The sequence below is a fragment of the Amblyomma mixtum genome, chromosome 2, assembly GCF_055824585.1.
Source record: "Amblyomma mixtum isolate Tamu chromosome 2, ASM5582458v1, whole genome shotgun sequence".
NCBI classification, from domain to species: Eukaryota; Metazoa; Arthropoda; class Arachnida; order Ixodida; family Ixodidae; genus Amblyomma; species Amblyomma mixtum.
This window is the reverse complement of record NC_143013.1, coordinates 132,469,756-132,487,920: the sequence shown is the minus strand read 5'-3', so window position 1 is coordinate 132,487,920 and position 18,165 is coordinate 132,469,756. Positions and strand designations below refer to the sequence as shown.

The 18,165-nt window shown below is 47.9% G+C and overlaps 1 protein-coding gene across 3 annotated transcripts in view; it reads left to right on the top strand.

Annotated features, from left to right (window-relative positions):
- The window catches only part of LOC149360938 (sodium/mannose cotransporter SLC5A10-like), a 102,891-nt gene that overhangs the window by 36,454 nt on the left and 48,272 nt on the right, over positions 1–18,165 (top strand). For all 3 annotated transcript variants that reach the window (XM_089572550.1, XM_089572549.1, XM_089572548.1), the window contains exons 3-4: positions 16,270–16,341; positions 17,945–18,049. In XM_089572550.1, the coding sequence (XP_089428676.1) occupies positions 16,270–16,341; positions 17,945–18,049 (177 nt within the window). The remainder of the gene's footprint in view (positions 1–16,269; positions 16,342–17,944; positions 18,050–18,165) is intronic.

Sequence of the window (18,165 nt, the reverse complement as noted above, 5' to 3'; positions counted from 1 at the left end):
TTGTATGACGTAGCCACGTCGCAAACAGATGTTGTTGGACCCAGGAGAAGACAAAAAAATTTACCGACGATTACGTTACTTCCTAATGCGAAATTTGAGCGCAGCAATTAAGCTGTTTCACCTTTTCGATAGATTGAGGCAAAGAAATCGAGCAACACATGTATGCGCTATCACAGAATTTTTTTTTATTTTTCACACGTATTCCTTTAACAAAGACTCCACTAACAGTTCTTGACAGTCATGAAGGAAGCTTTGTGGTCGGAGAAATAGAGTGATATATGTTCGACTTGGTACACCAATGCTTGATTCTCAAAGACGAGATCTATACAAGTGCCTCGCGAGGTTGTCACAGCCGTGGGACGCGTTACGAGCGAGAGGAACGGGATGTTCTGCCGCAGAAGTGTTAGGAAATTGCTGTTTGTCTTTATGTCAACATTAAAGTCCCCCACTACTAACATCGGCGTGGATCGATGGACGGTTAATGCGAGTTGCAGGAAGTGCACGACGTCTTTCGTGAGTGCGGTAGGGGCGAAGTAGGCAGCTACTACCAGCAAGCCGTTGGGCAACTTTGCGGCGCACAGTTCGCCAACTTCATGTGACGTGCCAGACATTTCGACTGGTATTGCAGAGAGACCTGTGCGCAAGTAGATAGCGACTCCCGCCGCTCTGTTGTGGTCTCTGCGAGCACCACAGCAGTATAGGAAATGTATGATTTCGAGAGGCTCTTCGGGATCCATCCAGGTTTCAGCAAAGCAAAGTACAGAGGAATGACGCAGAATGTGATCGTGGTGTACGTCCTTGGCATGTGCGGCAAGGGAGCGTACGTTAAGAATGTGGTTGTGAATGATGAATCAAGTGCTGCCAGCGAATGACGCGTCCATTGGCTGTCTGCGTGTGTTACTGATGTGTGGTTAACATGTTAAGCTTCGCCTGTAAGAGTGGAACGCGACAGCGTCTTGCAACGCTGCCAGGGAGTCCACAGAACGCCATCGCCAATTCGGCTGTACGCCTTGCTGGACGGTAAATTTATTTTTTGAGGAAAGGAAATGTATCTCTCTCGCATATCTGGGTGGACACCTGCACCTCGCCGTAAGGGAAAGGGGGAAGATGGGAGTGAACGAAGACGCCGTATTAGCTAGACGCGCCTTTGTTCATTCCAAACCATTCAGCTGGCATTACGGAGTGGCTAGCGTGCTCGTATCGCACTCCGGAGACCCTGGTTCGATTCCCCAACTCGACCAATTTCGTTCTCGGTTTTATTGATTTATGCGGTCTAACTAGAAAGGTTAATTAGGCTATTTCATATTTATATTCTTGTATTTCTATTCATCGTGTTCTGTCATTAACCTGTCAATTGTTGGAACTGTCTAGGATGTTCGACACAACGTATATGAAACGAGCAACGTCTTACTGAGTGGGGAAGTGCGTGGTGGTGGAGGGAACGCGGCTTCGTACTTATCTGTTTTTTTTTTCAGCAGCGTCTCCTTCCGCGGACGCTGTTGTCGCTGCGGCGCGCGTCTTTTCTTTTCTTCTGACCTCTTCATTCTCCTCTATATTAATTAGGCTAATTGATTAATTAAGCAATTAACTAAACTCAGTCGCACTTAGTTGCAGCATCACTATACGATCCCTTTGATTGGTTGCATGGTTACTAGCCAAAGTACAATTGGCCCCATTTGAAATTCGCGCACTGTGACGTCACGAGCATTTCGACCAATTGAAAAGCGTAACATTGGGGGCGGAGCTGGTTACGAGGCCGACGCCGACGCCGACGCCGACGACGACGCGAAACCCAGGAACGGACGCCAAAGAGCTGCGCTCTAAAATGATTCTGCATTCCGTCAGGGCTTGATACTTTTGGTTCTCTGTGGAGGAGACGTGGCGGCAAGGACGCGGTTCAAGCCAGAGCTTGAGCCCGCAGGTCGCACCGGCGCATCGATGAACGTTACAGAGTCCAAATCCTGCCATGCCTGCGTTTAGCTTGAATGCCAGCTTTTTGCGGATTGCGCTAGCAGTAGTGCTAACATTGGGAGGATGCCTGGTGGCAATTCAGTGGTTACCTTGGTGAATCTAATCCGAAGAGCGGAGAGAGCTGTGGTTTCCGTTTCGTGTGTAGGTTTCTCGAAAGCAGTGGGAGTCTTCGGACTGTTGCGACGTGACTTCGAAGTGCAGTTTCGATTCGAAGCGAAACAAGGATAATGTAGAGCCGAGCGTCTCCTTCAGCCGGCTCGTTCAAATTCGCACTCGGTGCGGGTTACACGTGCGCCGCTCAGAGTTCACTCCGGCAGGTTGGCCACGTGCCTACGCTGGCTTTTATTTCGCCGCCTGCGGTCGGCAACAGCTGCGGCCCTCATCGCTGGCGGTAACGCTATCCGACAAAGAAGCGAGCTCTCGTGCGAAGCTAACAGTGTCCCCGAGAATCCGAGACATCGAGGAAACGAGCTCTGCTGCGCCGGTGTTGTGTTTCAAGGCCTGGTCGGGTAACACCGCTTTGCTGTACCGTGTCTCGGGGTTCCAATTCGTCAGCTGGCCGAGGGTGATGTAGCCGCGCCGCTGCGCTGCAGAAGTCGTGAAGCGGAACAGAAAAATCGAATTTCGCTAAGCAACGCGAGGTTCGGGACGCTGTGACATGTGTGAAGCTCACTCTCTATTAGTTAATTATACACTGATTTTTAATGTCTTAACATTACTGCCCCACCGCGGTGGCTCAGTGGTTACGGCGCTCGGCTGCTGACCCGAAAGAGGTGGTTTCGGTCCCGGCCGCGGCGGCTGAATTTCGATGGGGGCGAAATTCTAGAGGCCCGTGTACTGTGCGAGGTCAGTGCGCGTTAAAGAAGCCCAGGTGGTGGAAATTTCCGGACCCCTTTACTACGGCATCCCTCATAGCCGTGAGTTGCTTTGGGACGTTAACCCCCAATAAACCAATCTGAACATTACCTCCGCTATGTCGTGCTTCAGGTGTCAACCATAGCATCGATACTGGCTCCCATCCACGCCTTCGACATAGACCATATCGCGTGTGAGCAAGGGAGCGTCGCGTCATCACCGAGCAAGTAGACAACATGTTAGCGCGCCACATTATCCAGCCGTTGAATAGCCCCATGTCTGGTCGTGCTGGTTCGCAGGAAAGTTGGCTCCATGAGATTCTGCGTACATTACCGTCGCGTGAACATAGTGAGCTGGAAAGATATCTACCCTTTTCTACGCATCAATAATGGCCTCGATTTTTTACGGCGCGTGGAATTGTTTTAGTCATTCGATCTGCGTTCTTCATATTGGCAGATCCCTATAGCCGAATGCATCCATTAAAAAACGGCTTTCTTCACTTGCGGCGGTTTATATGGATTTAACGTGATGCCGTATGGTCTTTGTAATGCTCTCGCAACATTTTAGCGAATTATGAATAATGATTAGCTTGGCCTGAAATGGAAGATGTCTGTGTGTCGCGAATCGGGGTAACGCGTCCCCGACTGCTGGAGGGGAACGCTTTCGCGTGCAGGTTCGAAGAAAAGAACGAACGAATCAAACAAAACAAAACGAAGCCGTGTTTATATTTTAAAGGAGAGGAGCCAATAAAAGAAACAAAAACACCAAGGAAAACAAACACTAGAAATGCGTACAGGGACAAAAAAGAAGAGAGTTCACCGGCTACAAGGCGTCCCAGGAGGAGCGGGAATGCCTTGCAGGTAGCACAGACGCGGGTTGTCGACTTGCGATGCGTCGCTGGCGTTGCGTCCTGGGAAGCGGTGGTAGAGCACCAGGAGATGAAGAACGGAGATGGGCCCGGGAGACGCTGACGAACTCCTGTTTAGTCGCCCCCAAGAACTGGGCAGCTGCAGCAGGGAAACCGTAGCCAGGCCCCGTCGATGGCGTCCCGATTCACAGTAGGCCTATGCAGCCCATCCAAGAAAGCCTTGGCTGCTGCCTTTTCCGACCTCGAAATGGATGCAGTAGGCCTGCATCGTTGATTCAGGGAAGTCCACGGCAGCACAGACCCGAAGTCTGACGGCTGCCACCTCCACGCTTGAATGAGGCTTAATGGTCTAGCGTCGATGCAGCTCGGATCCAACGTCCAACAGCTGCCACTTCCACGCTTGAATGACCAGACTTGTGCTGCGGTGTCTTCCTCAACACCTCGGATTGCTGACACGTAGCTCTACGCTCCTCGTGCCTGGCTTGCGCACACCACTCGCACGTGCACACGCGCAACGCTGAGCTGGCACGCACGGCCCTCTGATGTCCGACGCACCACTGCCGCGTTCCAAAAATCCCTCGACAGTGTGGTGTGCACATCACACTGTGACACTTAGAAGATATCGTCGTGTTCTCGGCCGACTACCTCACACATATAATTCGCCTGCGGCCTGTTTCGACATGACTTGCAACCGCAGGCCTGCTGCTAAATTTGAAGAGATTCCACATCAGCGCTCGCGCACTTAACATACTCGGTCGCGTCGCACTCAAAGACAGCATACTCCGAGACCGGGCAAACTTCCGCACAGGCATCGACTTTGGGAAGCCGTCTACGATCAAAGAACTGCGGAATTTCATCGGCCCGTATTCGGACTTTATGAGCTTCGCCCGGAATTTCGCTCCCATTATTTTTTTTAAACTTTGACGCGGCATCCTCAAGCCCAGAATTTCATGTCGACATAATCCTTTCAGAGCGATTGCGCTTTCTTTAAGCTACGTTTGTTTCTTGCTCAGCCCCCTACGATTAGCCATTACGACCACTGCGCCCCAACAGTGGTATACACACGGATGCTAGTGGCGTGGGCATTGCTTCCATATCTACAGCTCTAAAGACGAGACAGAAGGAACACACACAAGTCACACAACAGGGCGCTGTTACTGACAACTGAATTTTTAACGGATCTCCAGCATGCCCATGCACTTACTGGCTTCCAGAAAGGAAGGAAAGCACAAAAAAAGCATGCACGGAAGCAACTACTGTTGACGGAAAAGTGGCACGTATCAAATCTCGCAATTAAAATATTTCATTTCCTTTTGGGACAATGCTATTGAAGGCGCGCTTTACAAACATCCTGCAATCTTGTTATCATATGTGCCTCCATTATTTCTCTTGTCAGAGCGTCACGATTTTTTCCTATCACGCTGCATTCTCTGTAGAGCGGTTCACAGGCTTCATTATTACTTTCTCTGTTATGTGACTTGTGTGTGTGCCTTCTCTCTCGTCTTTAGCGCTTTATATACGAAAGTTAGGAGCGCTCTGTTGTGTGACTTGTGCGTGTTCCTTCTGTCTCGTCTTTAGCGCTGTGGATATGGAAGTTAAAAACCAACTCACCCAACATATTGTATTGTAGCGTGGGCATTGGCTCTGTGCTGTCCCCATGAAAGCACAGATTGCATGAATATGTTGTCACCTGTACGAACATGCTGTCCAAAGCCGAGGTCAATTATTCCGTCGGCGAAAAACACTGTTTGCCCATGCTGCAAAATTTCATTCCTACCTGCAGGTCACCCATTCGACGTAGTTACCGATCAGCTTCCACATTTACGGCGCGAAAGACAGGATACGAGAGGACGACAGATCACAGCGCTGTGTTCTGTCATCCTCTCTCGGCCTGTATTTCGCGCTGTGACTGTTGAATATCGTCACCGACTCGCCGAACAGCTTGCTTTAGCGATTATCACTCTACCACCCTTGAGGGATCCATCGGGTAGCTTTGGCGGTTGGGCCTTTTGCCATTCGAAACTTCTACCGCTCTGGACGCAAGCACTCCAGTGCTGACGTCTTCTCCCGGTTTCCGCGACCCTCTCCGACACTGACCCCGTGCTGTCATCGTAAACCTCCCCAAACGTGATTTTGGAACAGTACCAAGACACATGGATTGCTTCTCTTGGGAACCATCTGACCGATTGCACCCCTTCAGCACGCTGCCGCTCACTTCGGCGTCAAGACTGCCATTTCACTTTCCATAATTGCATACCCGAAAGTTGAAAATGGCTACTCATCTTTTATCGCCACTTACGCGCTGACGTCTGCGCGTCTTCCAATTATGATCACCAAACTGCTCATGCTGCTGCTTTAAAAAGGAATACGCGACTTTGCCACCGGCACTGCTGGCGTGTAATGTATAGCTTTGAACTGTAGTGCATTCGCTCAAGCTTTGAATGCAAATGCAGAAAGTCACCACCGCAGCGCTTTTCTGGTCTATCACAGCCCTGTCCGTCCCTTTGATCGCTTGGGCACCGACCTTTATGGGCCCCTGCTGCCTTCCACTTCTCTTCACCGCTGGGCTGCCTTCGCCATTTACCAGCTAGAGCCTGAGAGGTGGCTTACATAATTCTCCACCAGCTCTTTACCAGCCTTGGCTCCCCTTCGAGCTTCTCAGTGATCCCGGCCCTGAGTTCTTATCAGACGTCGATCAGGCGTTTCTGGAAGAATGCCGTATTGTGGAAGCATGGCTTGCCATCCTTAGACAAACGGGCTCACCGAACGGTTCAACCGGACGCTCAATGACTTGCTGTCACTGCAAATCAGTCCCGATAACTTTAACTGAAACTTAGCACTTTCATTCATCACATAAGCCTGCAATACCGCCATCCAGTGCACCACTGAATTTTCTCTGTTCTTTGCCATTTAAAGAGAAGTACTTAACAGCCTGCTTGAAAGAATTCCCCCCGGCCATCATGATGCATCAGCAACCGAAATTGCCCAGTGTACTGGAGAACGCTGCCGACTCGCTAGCTTTCCCACGTCCGGCAATAAAAATCGAGAAGAAGCGCGCCGCGATTTTGATCAACATCCTGTCACTCTACTTAACGGCTCACTTGTTTGACTCTGGAGCTCTTTAGAGACTCCTGGCCTGTCGTCCGAATTCCTTCCAAAAATCACGTTCCTTACCACGTTGTGTTTGAATCTCCATCGGAGAATTATGTAGTCGTACCCTTAATACCATCCTGTGATCTCCGCTGTCGTGGTCGTGGAACTGTTCACGGCATCCACCTGAAGCCGTAACAGACACTGTGATGTGCATCATGCCTTGAGTCGCCAGGGTGGCTTCTTCTTCCCCGGTGGCCTTTGTTACGTAGAAAATTTTTCTGCGCTGAAGCGGCAGTACAAGCGCCGAGCGTGAGCTGCTGGTTGGGTTTGGAACGACAGGTGGCTGTCAGTGAATGCTATTTAGTGCTTGGTGAGTAGTGCCAATTAACCCAATTGCACCCTCATATTCTCAAAATTTATTCTTCTGGTGTTGTGTGATACTGCCACCCTACAGAAGGCCTCCGCCCACTCCTCCACTTTTTTTAATTCTCCATTCAGCCCCAACAATCACTTCCACCCACCTTTGCCCTCCATCCACCTTCACAGTCCAGAAGGTTTCGCCCACCACCAATCAACCCACCTTTAACTTGCCGAAGATTTCCCCTGTCCCCACCATTCACTCACCTCCGCCATCCAGAAGTCAGCATTCACCACCCAGACACTAAATTCCACCCTAGAAGCGTCTCCTCCCACAAAAAAACCCACGCTATAGTGGAACGTAAATGCGACAGCGAAATACAATTTAGAGCCTCGACGATAAGGCGATCATTGTGGCAGCCAACTGTTCCACCAGTGCTGATAATGCAGCAGTATTAGTGGAAGAATTTGCTGCTAATGCAGACTGTCGAATAACCTCATATACACATGTGCATTTTTTATTACTAGACCGTGTTTATTTGTAGCAAAAAATTAGGTATGCACAAGTTCATTGTCCCTAGCGAAAATCGTAAAAAAAAATGCGCAGAAGAGGAGACAGAAAAGAAAACAGTTTAGACATACGGTGCTGTGTCGCGCTTAGCGGAGCATTTCTGGTCTTCCCTGTGTACGTGATTGCTGAAAAAATACCGTGCATTTAGCAAAGCAGCAGCACCATCTTCCATTCTGACCTACTGTCGCTGTGCTTGCACGCTAGAGCCAAATATATCAGGGTTTCAGGGAAGGCCGCCGCTAATTTTTAAATACAAGTTTTTTGATCCATAAGGATGGCTCCCGCGGCATACTAAAAGCAGTGCTAACGCACAAAGGAAAACAGGTGACTATCACTGATTAGTAATCTGTCTGGCAAATTTGTAATAGTTTACTTTTTACCTTTCAAGCTTGGTGCCCGGTTTCAATCAGCTTTGTAACCGGCCTTTACTAACAGCCGTATATGTTTTTAAAATTTTTAAAACGTGATTATCCACTGCGCTGAGGTGAATTAACATCGACCATCTTGCAACAAAAGACGGTGAAGACAAGTTTTTTTTCAAGAGTTTCACATAAGATTTTCTACAATTTTTAAAATAGCCTTTTTTAGAGAAGGGCACTTTTTTTGGCATAGCATTTTCAGCGATGTAGCGCATTACAATACAGATAAAGCGTGAGAACTCCGTCGACCTGTCCGTCTGTCGTGCTCGCGCTATTTTTTAGCATCTTGAACGTTCTCAAACTCACCCAACTTTCGACTTCACTTAACATCTAATAGGCTGGTGAACTAATATCGAGTAGGTAACTTTTTAAATATTAGTGTTAGTATCTATTTATCGAGTTGTTTGTTGCACATCGTGAGTAATATCCATGTCAGTTTTGAAATTTAGTAAATGCTGCTACCCTATACGCTGTGGCTCAAGAAATATTGCCCACATCGCGCGTAGGAATACATGCGCTTTAGTCAAGCTGTCAGGCAAAGAAACGCCACGGGTGCACGCAACTCGTCGAAGTAGCTAAAATTTGGAGCTGAGGGTATCTGCGTTTTTTACATTATAGGAACTGATATGGATATTACTTACGGGGGGCTACACACCTCTCAATAAATAAGGATACTAATAGTAATAGTTAAAATGCGAACTATTCAACTTTAGTTAAGAAGCTAGTTAGCTCGTCTTAGTAGTATAATGATGCGCTAAGCCGCTGACACTGCTATGCTGAAAAAGGCGATCTTTTGAAGCGAAAGCTTCACTACGGGACCTCGGGCTTCAATCACGGACTGTGTAAATTTGACCTTCAGCCGAGTTAGAGGTAAAACCATGCAAAAGAGAAAAATAAATTGATACAATATCCATGACCGGGTGCCGAACCCGCGACTGCCCAAATAGACCTCCTTTAAGGGCCGCTCAGCGACACCCCTAGGCTATCGCTGCATTTTTTTTCCTTTATTGCATGGAAATATTGCCTAAAAGAAAAATCTAAGCATGCTTACGCCACAAAACTCTAGGCCACCATACCACTACATTACCCCACCTTCCAGCCCATCAAAAGTCTGGAAAGCACATACATGCATCCAGATAGGGCAGCCAGCTAGGCGGCTCTTGCAGGGAACCACAGATTTCGACGACCGTGGTGATTCGGCGTGGCGGTCCATCATGCGGCTCTTCCGGAGACTAAATAGTCCCAGCAACGTAAATAGATCATATGGCACAACACAGTTTTTCTCCACAGGCAAAACGGATGCTGTAGGGTGTGATGTCAATGTCTTTCTTAATTGTTCATTGTAATATGTCTCAGAAAAACACAGCATCAATTCACAGAATAAAACAATGGTCTCTGGTGTACTGCACAGGCGGCAATTCACCGTCCATGGCGCAAGCATCTCCTTAGTCTGAAGCAATGCCTTAGCCGACACGCCTCGTGTTAAACTGCACCACACTCTCGCGCTGTGCACTGGAGAGCGTCGTATTCACCAACTTCCATCTGCTCCGTCCCGCGGCACTGCCTGCTCACCGTCGTCACAAATCTGTGCTTTCGCTTCGATTCGAGTGTAGTGAACATTCCTTGTCGCTTTTAACTCAAAAGGACATTTAAATAAACTTGAAGGTCATCTGCGGTGAAACATCCGGTATGACTAGCATCGCACCATATGCAGTCGACAATAACAGTGCTTGAACAAAGGACCTTGCGGGGACTAATTCATTAGAACTATAAATATCGAAATATACATTTAATATTCCGTTCTTGTTATTGTATAAGTACTGAGGGAATTTTCATTTGGTGTTCACTTTAGTCGTTATTCCGATCCATATCTTACCTTTCGGGCAATCCTTCTCCACTTTGTGTCTGTGGACCTAGAGTTGGAATTGAATTCAGATAATTCGAAAGCATTGTGTTTAAATTTTTTTTTAAAATAGACTTTTGATCGTTACTTCGGAGCGGGCGTGTAATTCTATGCGGAAACAAGTAAGCAATAGACGGAAGGAACTGCTGCTGTTCAGGCTACTAATGCGATGTCTGTACTCACCTCCGTTGAAGCCACTTCGCCGTAATGTTGCTTCAAGGAGACGGAAAGCTGTTGGCGCAGCACCGTCAATGGCTCCGCGATATGGGGAATGTACGCGGTGTTTTCCATGAGAAGCACCCGCTGAGAAAGCAGTAAAACTACGCTAACGCTCCTGTTTCGCAGTTCCGCAGAGCAGCAAAGTACCGCCAGCCTCAGCGCTCCCTCCTCTAAAGCATAGTTCCACGTGGCATGACCGAAACTCGAACGCATCCGCATGCTGACTGCATCGTAGACCTGTTTCTCGCCTTTGCTACTCGACAGAAGTGGCCGGTGAATTTCACACGTTGCAGAGTGCGGGTCTCGCTTTCCTCGGCCACTCCACTGCAGTCGAAAGCATCTGGCAAACGATGCATAATTCGATAACTGCTCTCCTCGGTCGGGACTCGTAAGCCTTGTTACGTTACGCATACATGCACCGTTGTGTCCATTAACCTCGCTTAATCACGCTGTCTTCAAACGCAACTTAGCATGATAGTGATGTAATCAAGGGTTCGACAGAATCCTGTCTGGCGAGGGAGAGGCATAGTGGTAAAATAAAACATACACTCGCCAAAAGATGGTTTGAAAAAAAGTTTTTTAAAAACCATCTTTTGGCGAGCGTATGTTTTATTTTACCACCATGATAGTGATGTCGTGTGATATCGAAAATTTCGAACTTGGATCTGTTGGATAGTTGGACAGTTTATTAATGAAATACCGGAGTTTGTGAAATTAGCACCGTAGAGTTCATCAAATATTTTTATTTTTCGGAGATTAGCATGACGCTAGAAATTCAGAAAAAGAACACACATTAGTACTAATGACAAAATATGTCTGCCAGAAAAAGGCGAAGGAGGTGCTTGCACGCTAGCTGTTCTAGAGAGTCATTATTCGCATCTTTCGCTGGGTAGCATAAAAAAAAAAAACTACCCTTTTTAAATAGGAGGGAAGTTAAATTCGCCTGAAAAAAAAAAAGAAGTCGGCCCTAGGTAGAGCGCACTGAGTAAAAGCAGAGATTTCGCACGTAAGGTGTGTACAAAGCGCCTGAAGTGTGTACAAATCTGGCAGCCTATCTGAGAATTTTTTAACACGGCAATACATGAGCGTGCCCACGTACTTGATTCAAATGACAGAAAAGGCGCCGAAGGGAAAACTCATCCTGTAAACGCTTACACATGTTTAGCGGTGAAATTACCTTCGTGGATGTAGTTAGATGATGGTGATGATGTTTTAGCAGTGAGCTGTCGTTCTCTCGACGATGCTGTTTGATTCCTCAAACAGGTTTCACCTATATTACCAACCCGCCAATGACGGTTCGTTTTGCTTTAGTTTCACGTTGGATAGTGTGCTTGACAAAAGTCCGTCGAGCAGCACGCTGACAGTAGCTGAAGGTCGCGTGGAGCCAGGCCTCACTGCTATAGCCGCCGAGTCTCTTTCCTCGCGAAGCTGTGGAGCGTGAAAAGCCGGCTTTCGCAGAAACTGGTCCGCATATGTGCGCCGAGCAGTCGCTGCAAGCACGGATTTCTCACTTCGCGAATACTCTTGCACCATGACGGGAATGCAGGTCTAGGGTGTGTCGCTGCCTAACGCTGCAACGCCCGAAGTGTTACGTGAGAGAAGCTGACTGCGAGAATGTCAGTAGTTCTCGGTTGATGCAATAAAAAGTATACAATCTACAAAGTTTTACACTAGGTAGTAGGTGCTGCTTTTAGACGCCAAGAAAGCGCGTGTTGTACAAAAGACGGCGTGCGATATGGAGAGAAAAATATTAATAACGGCCCACGTGGACTATCTCCAACGCAAGAACGCGCTTGGAAAGCTTTAACTGACAAACGAGACTGTTCGTAACGATTTCGGCAGTATGTTGTTTGGCGTGTACTGAGAGAAGAAATTAAACTTGAATAAGTTCGTGATTTGCGTTGATGCTCTGCAGCGCGAGCGCGCTTGGTTGTTGGCGAAACGGGAGAACGCTTGGGAGGCATTTGTCTGACACGACTTGAAGGAGACGTCTGACTCAGTCGGCTGGAATGTCAGCGCCGCACAACGGTGGCGATACCAAGGCATAAAGCGCATGCGTAGTAGGGAGCAGCGCGGGCGCCGCCAACCACGTGGCGATGTCTAGGATGGCGTCATCAGGATGGCTGACAGGTATAGTGTGACAGTTTTCGCGGACGGACGGACGGGCACCGATGAACCATTAAAAGCTTTCGCCTTAATAAAGTAAAAAAGTCAAAATTCACGACAAATTGAAAAAAAGCATACGATGACCTGAGGCGCAGCCACAATCCCTTCACCACGATACAGAACGGTTCTCGAAGGCGGTGGTACTTTCGGAAGAGCAAGCAGGTCGTCGAGGGAGATGCGATGTAGTCGGGGACTTGGAGTACCGGGAGTGCTTGGAGGAGTTCTACCCCCAAAAATGGACTGAAGTAGGTGACGAGCAGACGTCTTTTTATAGACTTTGTGGCGAAAGTCGAATACCTTTGTGGGCACTTTCTGTTGTTCACGAATCACCTCACCCTTTAAACCTAGCTCACGTTCACATACCACTTTTCGACAGATTTTGTATTTATTTTATTTTTTATTCAATTAAAAAACCTCTATCTAATTATGTATGGCGTGCAGAGGCTACTATGTTTTATTGTTTTATTTTGCCCCACTCATTTCTTGGCCTTCCTGTTGCAGCGGGGTGAAGGTCATTTTTGTAATGGGCCGCGGTGAGGGTCACCAATCGCAACTCAATACAGTGTATCACAAATAAACAAAAAGAGAGAGAGAGAGAGAGAGAGAGGAGAGAGAGAGACAGGTACGCCTTTGCATTCATAGTGGTAGGGGTCGCATTCAAGGCCGAAAAAGAAAGATACAAGCAGCAAAAAAACTTCGTGTAGACCCTCCTCTCCGTCTGTTTCTGTCTCTTGGTTGACCAGGGAACCATGGGCGGCTAACACCTCTTCTTCGTACATGTGCTCGATGAAGAGAACTACGTCCCAAAGCTTAAACAGCGTCGAGATTGATAGAAGTTTTAAAAAGAAAGTTTTCAGCTACAGAAAGCTTATCTTAGGCTTTCTGGGCGGGCAAGCAGGCGCAGACGAAATGTTTGGTTTGGTTTATGGGGAAATTTAACGTCCCAAAGCGACTAAGGCTATGAGAGACGCCGTAGTGGAGGGCTCCGGAAATTTCGACCACCTAGGGTTCTTTAACGTGCGCTGACATCGCACAGTACGCGGGCCTCTAGAATTTCTCCTCCAAAGAAATTCAACCGCCGCGGCCGGGACCGAACCCGCGTCTTTCGGGTCAGCAGCCGAGCACGATAACCACTGAGCCACCGCGGCGGCCGCAGAAGAGTGTCATAGAGAAGCTATACAGAAATCACTTTTTTTTTTCTGTTGGTGACGAATTAGGCGTGACTCAACTTAGCTGACATTCACAAGGTATTGCGAGCGGCATCAGCACTGCCCACGAACTTGGAGCAGACATGAACTTATCCTATGCCGAACTGCTCACGCGTGCCCGACGTGTTAAGAGCTGCATGCACCGGAGGCTGCTCCGACCGTGAAAAAAACGGATGCGTGTTACGCTTGCAAAAAATGGTCGTTTTGCCGAAACTCCGACTAGGCGGAATCTGAAGCGGACCTACTGCGGGAATAGTAGGGGATATTAAAATACCCATGAGGCATTAGTAACAGTACATTGTTTCTGGAGGTTACTGACACCCCAAGTCATAAACAGAAAAAGAGAAAATGGGTCGTATAAACTTAATGCGTCTACTCTATAAATGGGCAGGTATTTGGTTTGGTTTGGTTTGGTTTATGGGGTTTAACGTCCCAAAGCGACTAAGGCTATGAGAGACGCCGTAGTGGAGGGCTCCGGAAATTTCGACCACCTGGGGTTCTTTAATGTGCACTGACACCGCACAGTACACGGGCCTCTAGAATTTCTCCTCCAAAGAAATTCTAGCCGCCGCGGCCGGGATCGAACCCGCGTCATTCGGGTCAGCAGCCGAGCACCATAACCGCTGAGCCACCGCGGCGGCTAAATGGGCAGGTATTGAACGCAGGAGTATTTGAACGCGATGGCGGTATGTGGCTCGTTTAAAGGTAAACCCGGCGCCGTCATCGTCATCGTCGGCAGCGTCGTGAACGAATAATGCCCACAGAAGCACCCTTCTTAGGTTGCGTGATCTTGTGACGTCATCACAGCCCGCCCACAGGACTGTGAGCGAACTGCCCGCTTTAGCAGGTGGCAGTTAAACTAATTATAGTTCGCGAGAGGTTGCTGGGGAAGAGCACGTACCTCTCACAAGCCCCAAAGGTGGCAGCAGCTGCCATCACAGGGCAGTGGGGCATCGCTTAACCGCTGCACCACTGCTCGAAGAGTGGCATGAGGAATCACAGCGATTTATGAATGTAAATTAGAAAATAACCAGTTCCGCATATATGGATAATAACCCACTGAAGCTATTACATCATAGCCTTACGGTGCAACCTAAATGTCACCTCCGGTTTTTCTTCCAACAATTTAGTGCGGTGAAGCCGTCTACTCAAGAAGGTTAGGCCGTGAGATTTGTGAGGCCTATTACATAAACAGGGAAGGTGATAACTGTGTTAGCACGACATCACTTGCCCTGTCCAAAAAAGAAGAAATGTACCTCAAGAGCAGTTTGCCACATTTTGATTAGTTTGTACTTGAATTGTTGTAACCCATTGTGCGCATGCGCCGCCGAAGTGCATTTAAGCGCATGCACCTTGCTGTCGCAGTACAACCTCAGTTGATGTTTAGCGCTCGTCCTGTCTCCTCTGTCTTTGTCCTAGTTACATGAGCTAGCCTTTTGATTAATGATGAGACACCAACTAGCCCGCTTTCCGCCTTGATCTAGAAAAAGCACAGCGTATAGCTGCTAAAGGCTATCATCGGGTGTGTCTTCAAAGTGTTGTGTCAGCTGCAACTCGTGGTCGAATGACGGTATGTGGCAAGCATTAACCAACGCGCAGGGCAGCAAGGGGTCCATATCGGTGACTCCATCGCCTGCACGAGTCTGTCCATACTGGTACTGCGTACCAATAGTTTACGAAGAAATCGCTGGCATAAGCAGTGATTACTGACTCGTAGCACGGGGATTCCTTCGATCATGAATATTTCCAAGCCTTAGCGGTTGAGATGCTTCTGTTCCGCAATGAAGGCCCACAATTCCAGCCAAGAGGAGCGCCCTCCACTTGCGGAAGTTCTCAAGCACTTTCTGCGCAGTGTTGCCGATGTTCTTCGGAAAGCTGAACAGAACTGAACAGGCGGTATCTGTACATATCTGCTTCTAAGAAGACAAAAAGTTGCACTCAGGTGGCAGCAACACGCGAAGGTGAGGGGGAGAGGGAGGACAGACTGCTGCCACAGGTTAACCTCGTTGCGTCTTCTGCTGCTTTTTTTTTCTGCACACGCGCACACACGTTGTCACGTGCCCTACTGGAAGGAATTGGTGAGCGCTAAAAACCGCGGAAAAAGGACGAACACACAGGACGAAGCGCTTCGTCCTGTGTGTTCGTCCTTTTTCCGTGGTTTTTAGCGCTCACCAATTCCTTCCAGTATGTATTTCCAAGTAGCCCCAGTAGTAGCTCTTTTGATGTGCCCTACCGCGCAGTGAAACGAGTTCGATTAAACTGAGACAACTGATACAAATAATGCAAATCATATTCGAAAAATGCCATGCAATTTTGATCAGCGAGAGTTTTTGGGCTTCATATTCTGGCAAGCGCTATCTGTGTTAAGAATATAGAGAAAGCTGTGCTGGGTATTCAATCATCAATTGATGTAACAAACGTAATCAGAGCTGCATTCTTTGAGCGGACATACAACCGAAACATGTCACGGGCTGCGCTTTTGCATGCGGCAAAATAAACACTCGCTGATAGATCAGTTCCTTTGCATGTCCTCAGGGGCGCCGTGACGTTAGCGAAAACCCGAAGCCTCTTCTCTCTTAATGACTACTCGACAAAGAAACAGCGGCTTATATAAGTCTACTTTCTTTTTTTCCCGACAGGCCTCCATCCGAGGGAGACATGACTCGACGAGCGACTACTTCCTCGGCGGTCGCAGCATGCACTGGATCCTGGTGAGTGCCTCAGAGGAGAGCGGGGACGAAGTCTCTTTTGAACTTTTACAAGAGATGGTTACCTGGTCTGACACAGTACTTTACTGTAAGTCGCAGAAAGAAAGCTCTCAACTGCGCACAGTGCCCTTGCGATAAACGAAAACTCGTTGCCTTTATGCATCGGAACCCAGCTAACAATATATTTAGATCTGTATTCATGCACCGCATTTGATAAGGGTGAGATCAGAGCTACAGTTGTTCTACATGAAACAGTTCTGAAGAGCCTGTGGTGGGCAAAGCGGAAGAGCAGCGTTTTGTTAGATTGTAGCACTCAGCGGTTTCTTTCTATCAAATAAAACATGCAGCCCCGTATTGCGCGAGGCGGCCTTTCTCACGAGGAGTTTAACGACGTTGCACGAGTAGGGCCCGTCGGTGGGGATGTACAGCGGAGCACATTCGTGATCAAAATATTCAGCACTGCGAAAATCATGTTAATTACAACTATTGTTGCGTCGCTGGGCAAATTTGCACAGCTCGAAGAAAATCGGAGACTGAGGACTAGTCGGCGACGTTGTAGACCCATCAACTGTTCTTGTCCAGCTTGATGGTGTCGGGCTGATGTCCTATGCAAGGGTGCTTAGTACAAATAATCGCAGCGCTTTAAATAAACCAGGCATGAAATTGAGCAACGCGGCAATCCACATCTGCTCTGAAAACTGCTGTCGCATTCTAGTCAGGGCATACAGGGCTCCACTGATTTCTGTTTTCTCGGGAATTGTACTGTGGAAACACAGTTACCAAGTGTTCTCTTTTCCATTCGGCCGGAAATGTACAGAGCCTGCGAAAGTGGACGAGCACAGGAGTCACTACCTGACCGTAGCTAGGTTAATTATATATGCCTAGTTTTTGAATTATATCAAGCATGCATTTCACCCACACCCACCTATGTATGATGGCCATCAAAAAAAAAAAACAACCCTGTGCTCGCAGACAGTCTTTGCACCGCAATGACCCCCGCGATGAAAGCGCCTTTTTCAGAACATACCCTCCAAAAGAACACACATATAATACAAGACACACTACGTACAACACGGGCAAGATGCGGACAAGCTACGGTATGCAAAAGTAATCTTTCCTAATTCCAGATTTTCTCAATCATCATCCTACCCTTCTCACTATGGTAAACGAATCGTCATCTCTAGGAAACTTAAAAAAAATAAGTGAAATTGTGCTTGTTATCAATTCAGACATGACTGTTTACCTTGAAAGTGCAACATGCCTTCACTGTTTCTGTTATTTGTTTGTACCTTTCGTTTTAAGTGTATGTATATACTTTATGTAGTTTGCTTACCCTGTGTTGCCTGAGTGTTTTGTGTATTCAGAAAGGGGATTGACACTTAGGCAATCGTTGCCTTTTTGTCAGCCTCCTCGACAGGCCTTCCTTGTATTTATGTCAAAAACATTCATTCATTCATTCATTCATTCATTCATTCATTCATTCATTCATTCATTCATTCATTCATTCATTCATTCATTCATTCATTCATTCATTCATTCATTCATTCACGTTTGTGTTGGACAAGCCTGTCGGCTGCTGTCTGACGCGTGCTCCTCGTAAACGCAGGTCGGTGCCTCCCTGTTCGCCAGCAACGTGGGGACGGACCACTTCGTGGGCCTCGCCGGCTCGGGCGCAGCCACGGGCATCGGCGTCGCCGGCTTCGAGCTCAACGTAAGCTTTCAGCCCCTGGACAGCGAACGACTAAGTTACTCCAGGGACCAGATTTGAGCCGTACTGATATGAAGAGCGATGTCACTCAGTTCTGCGTGAAAATAAATATCAAAGTA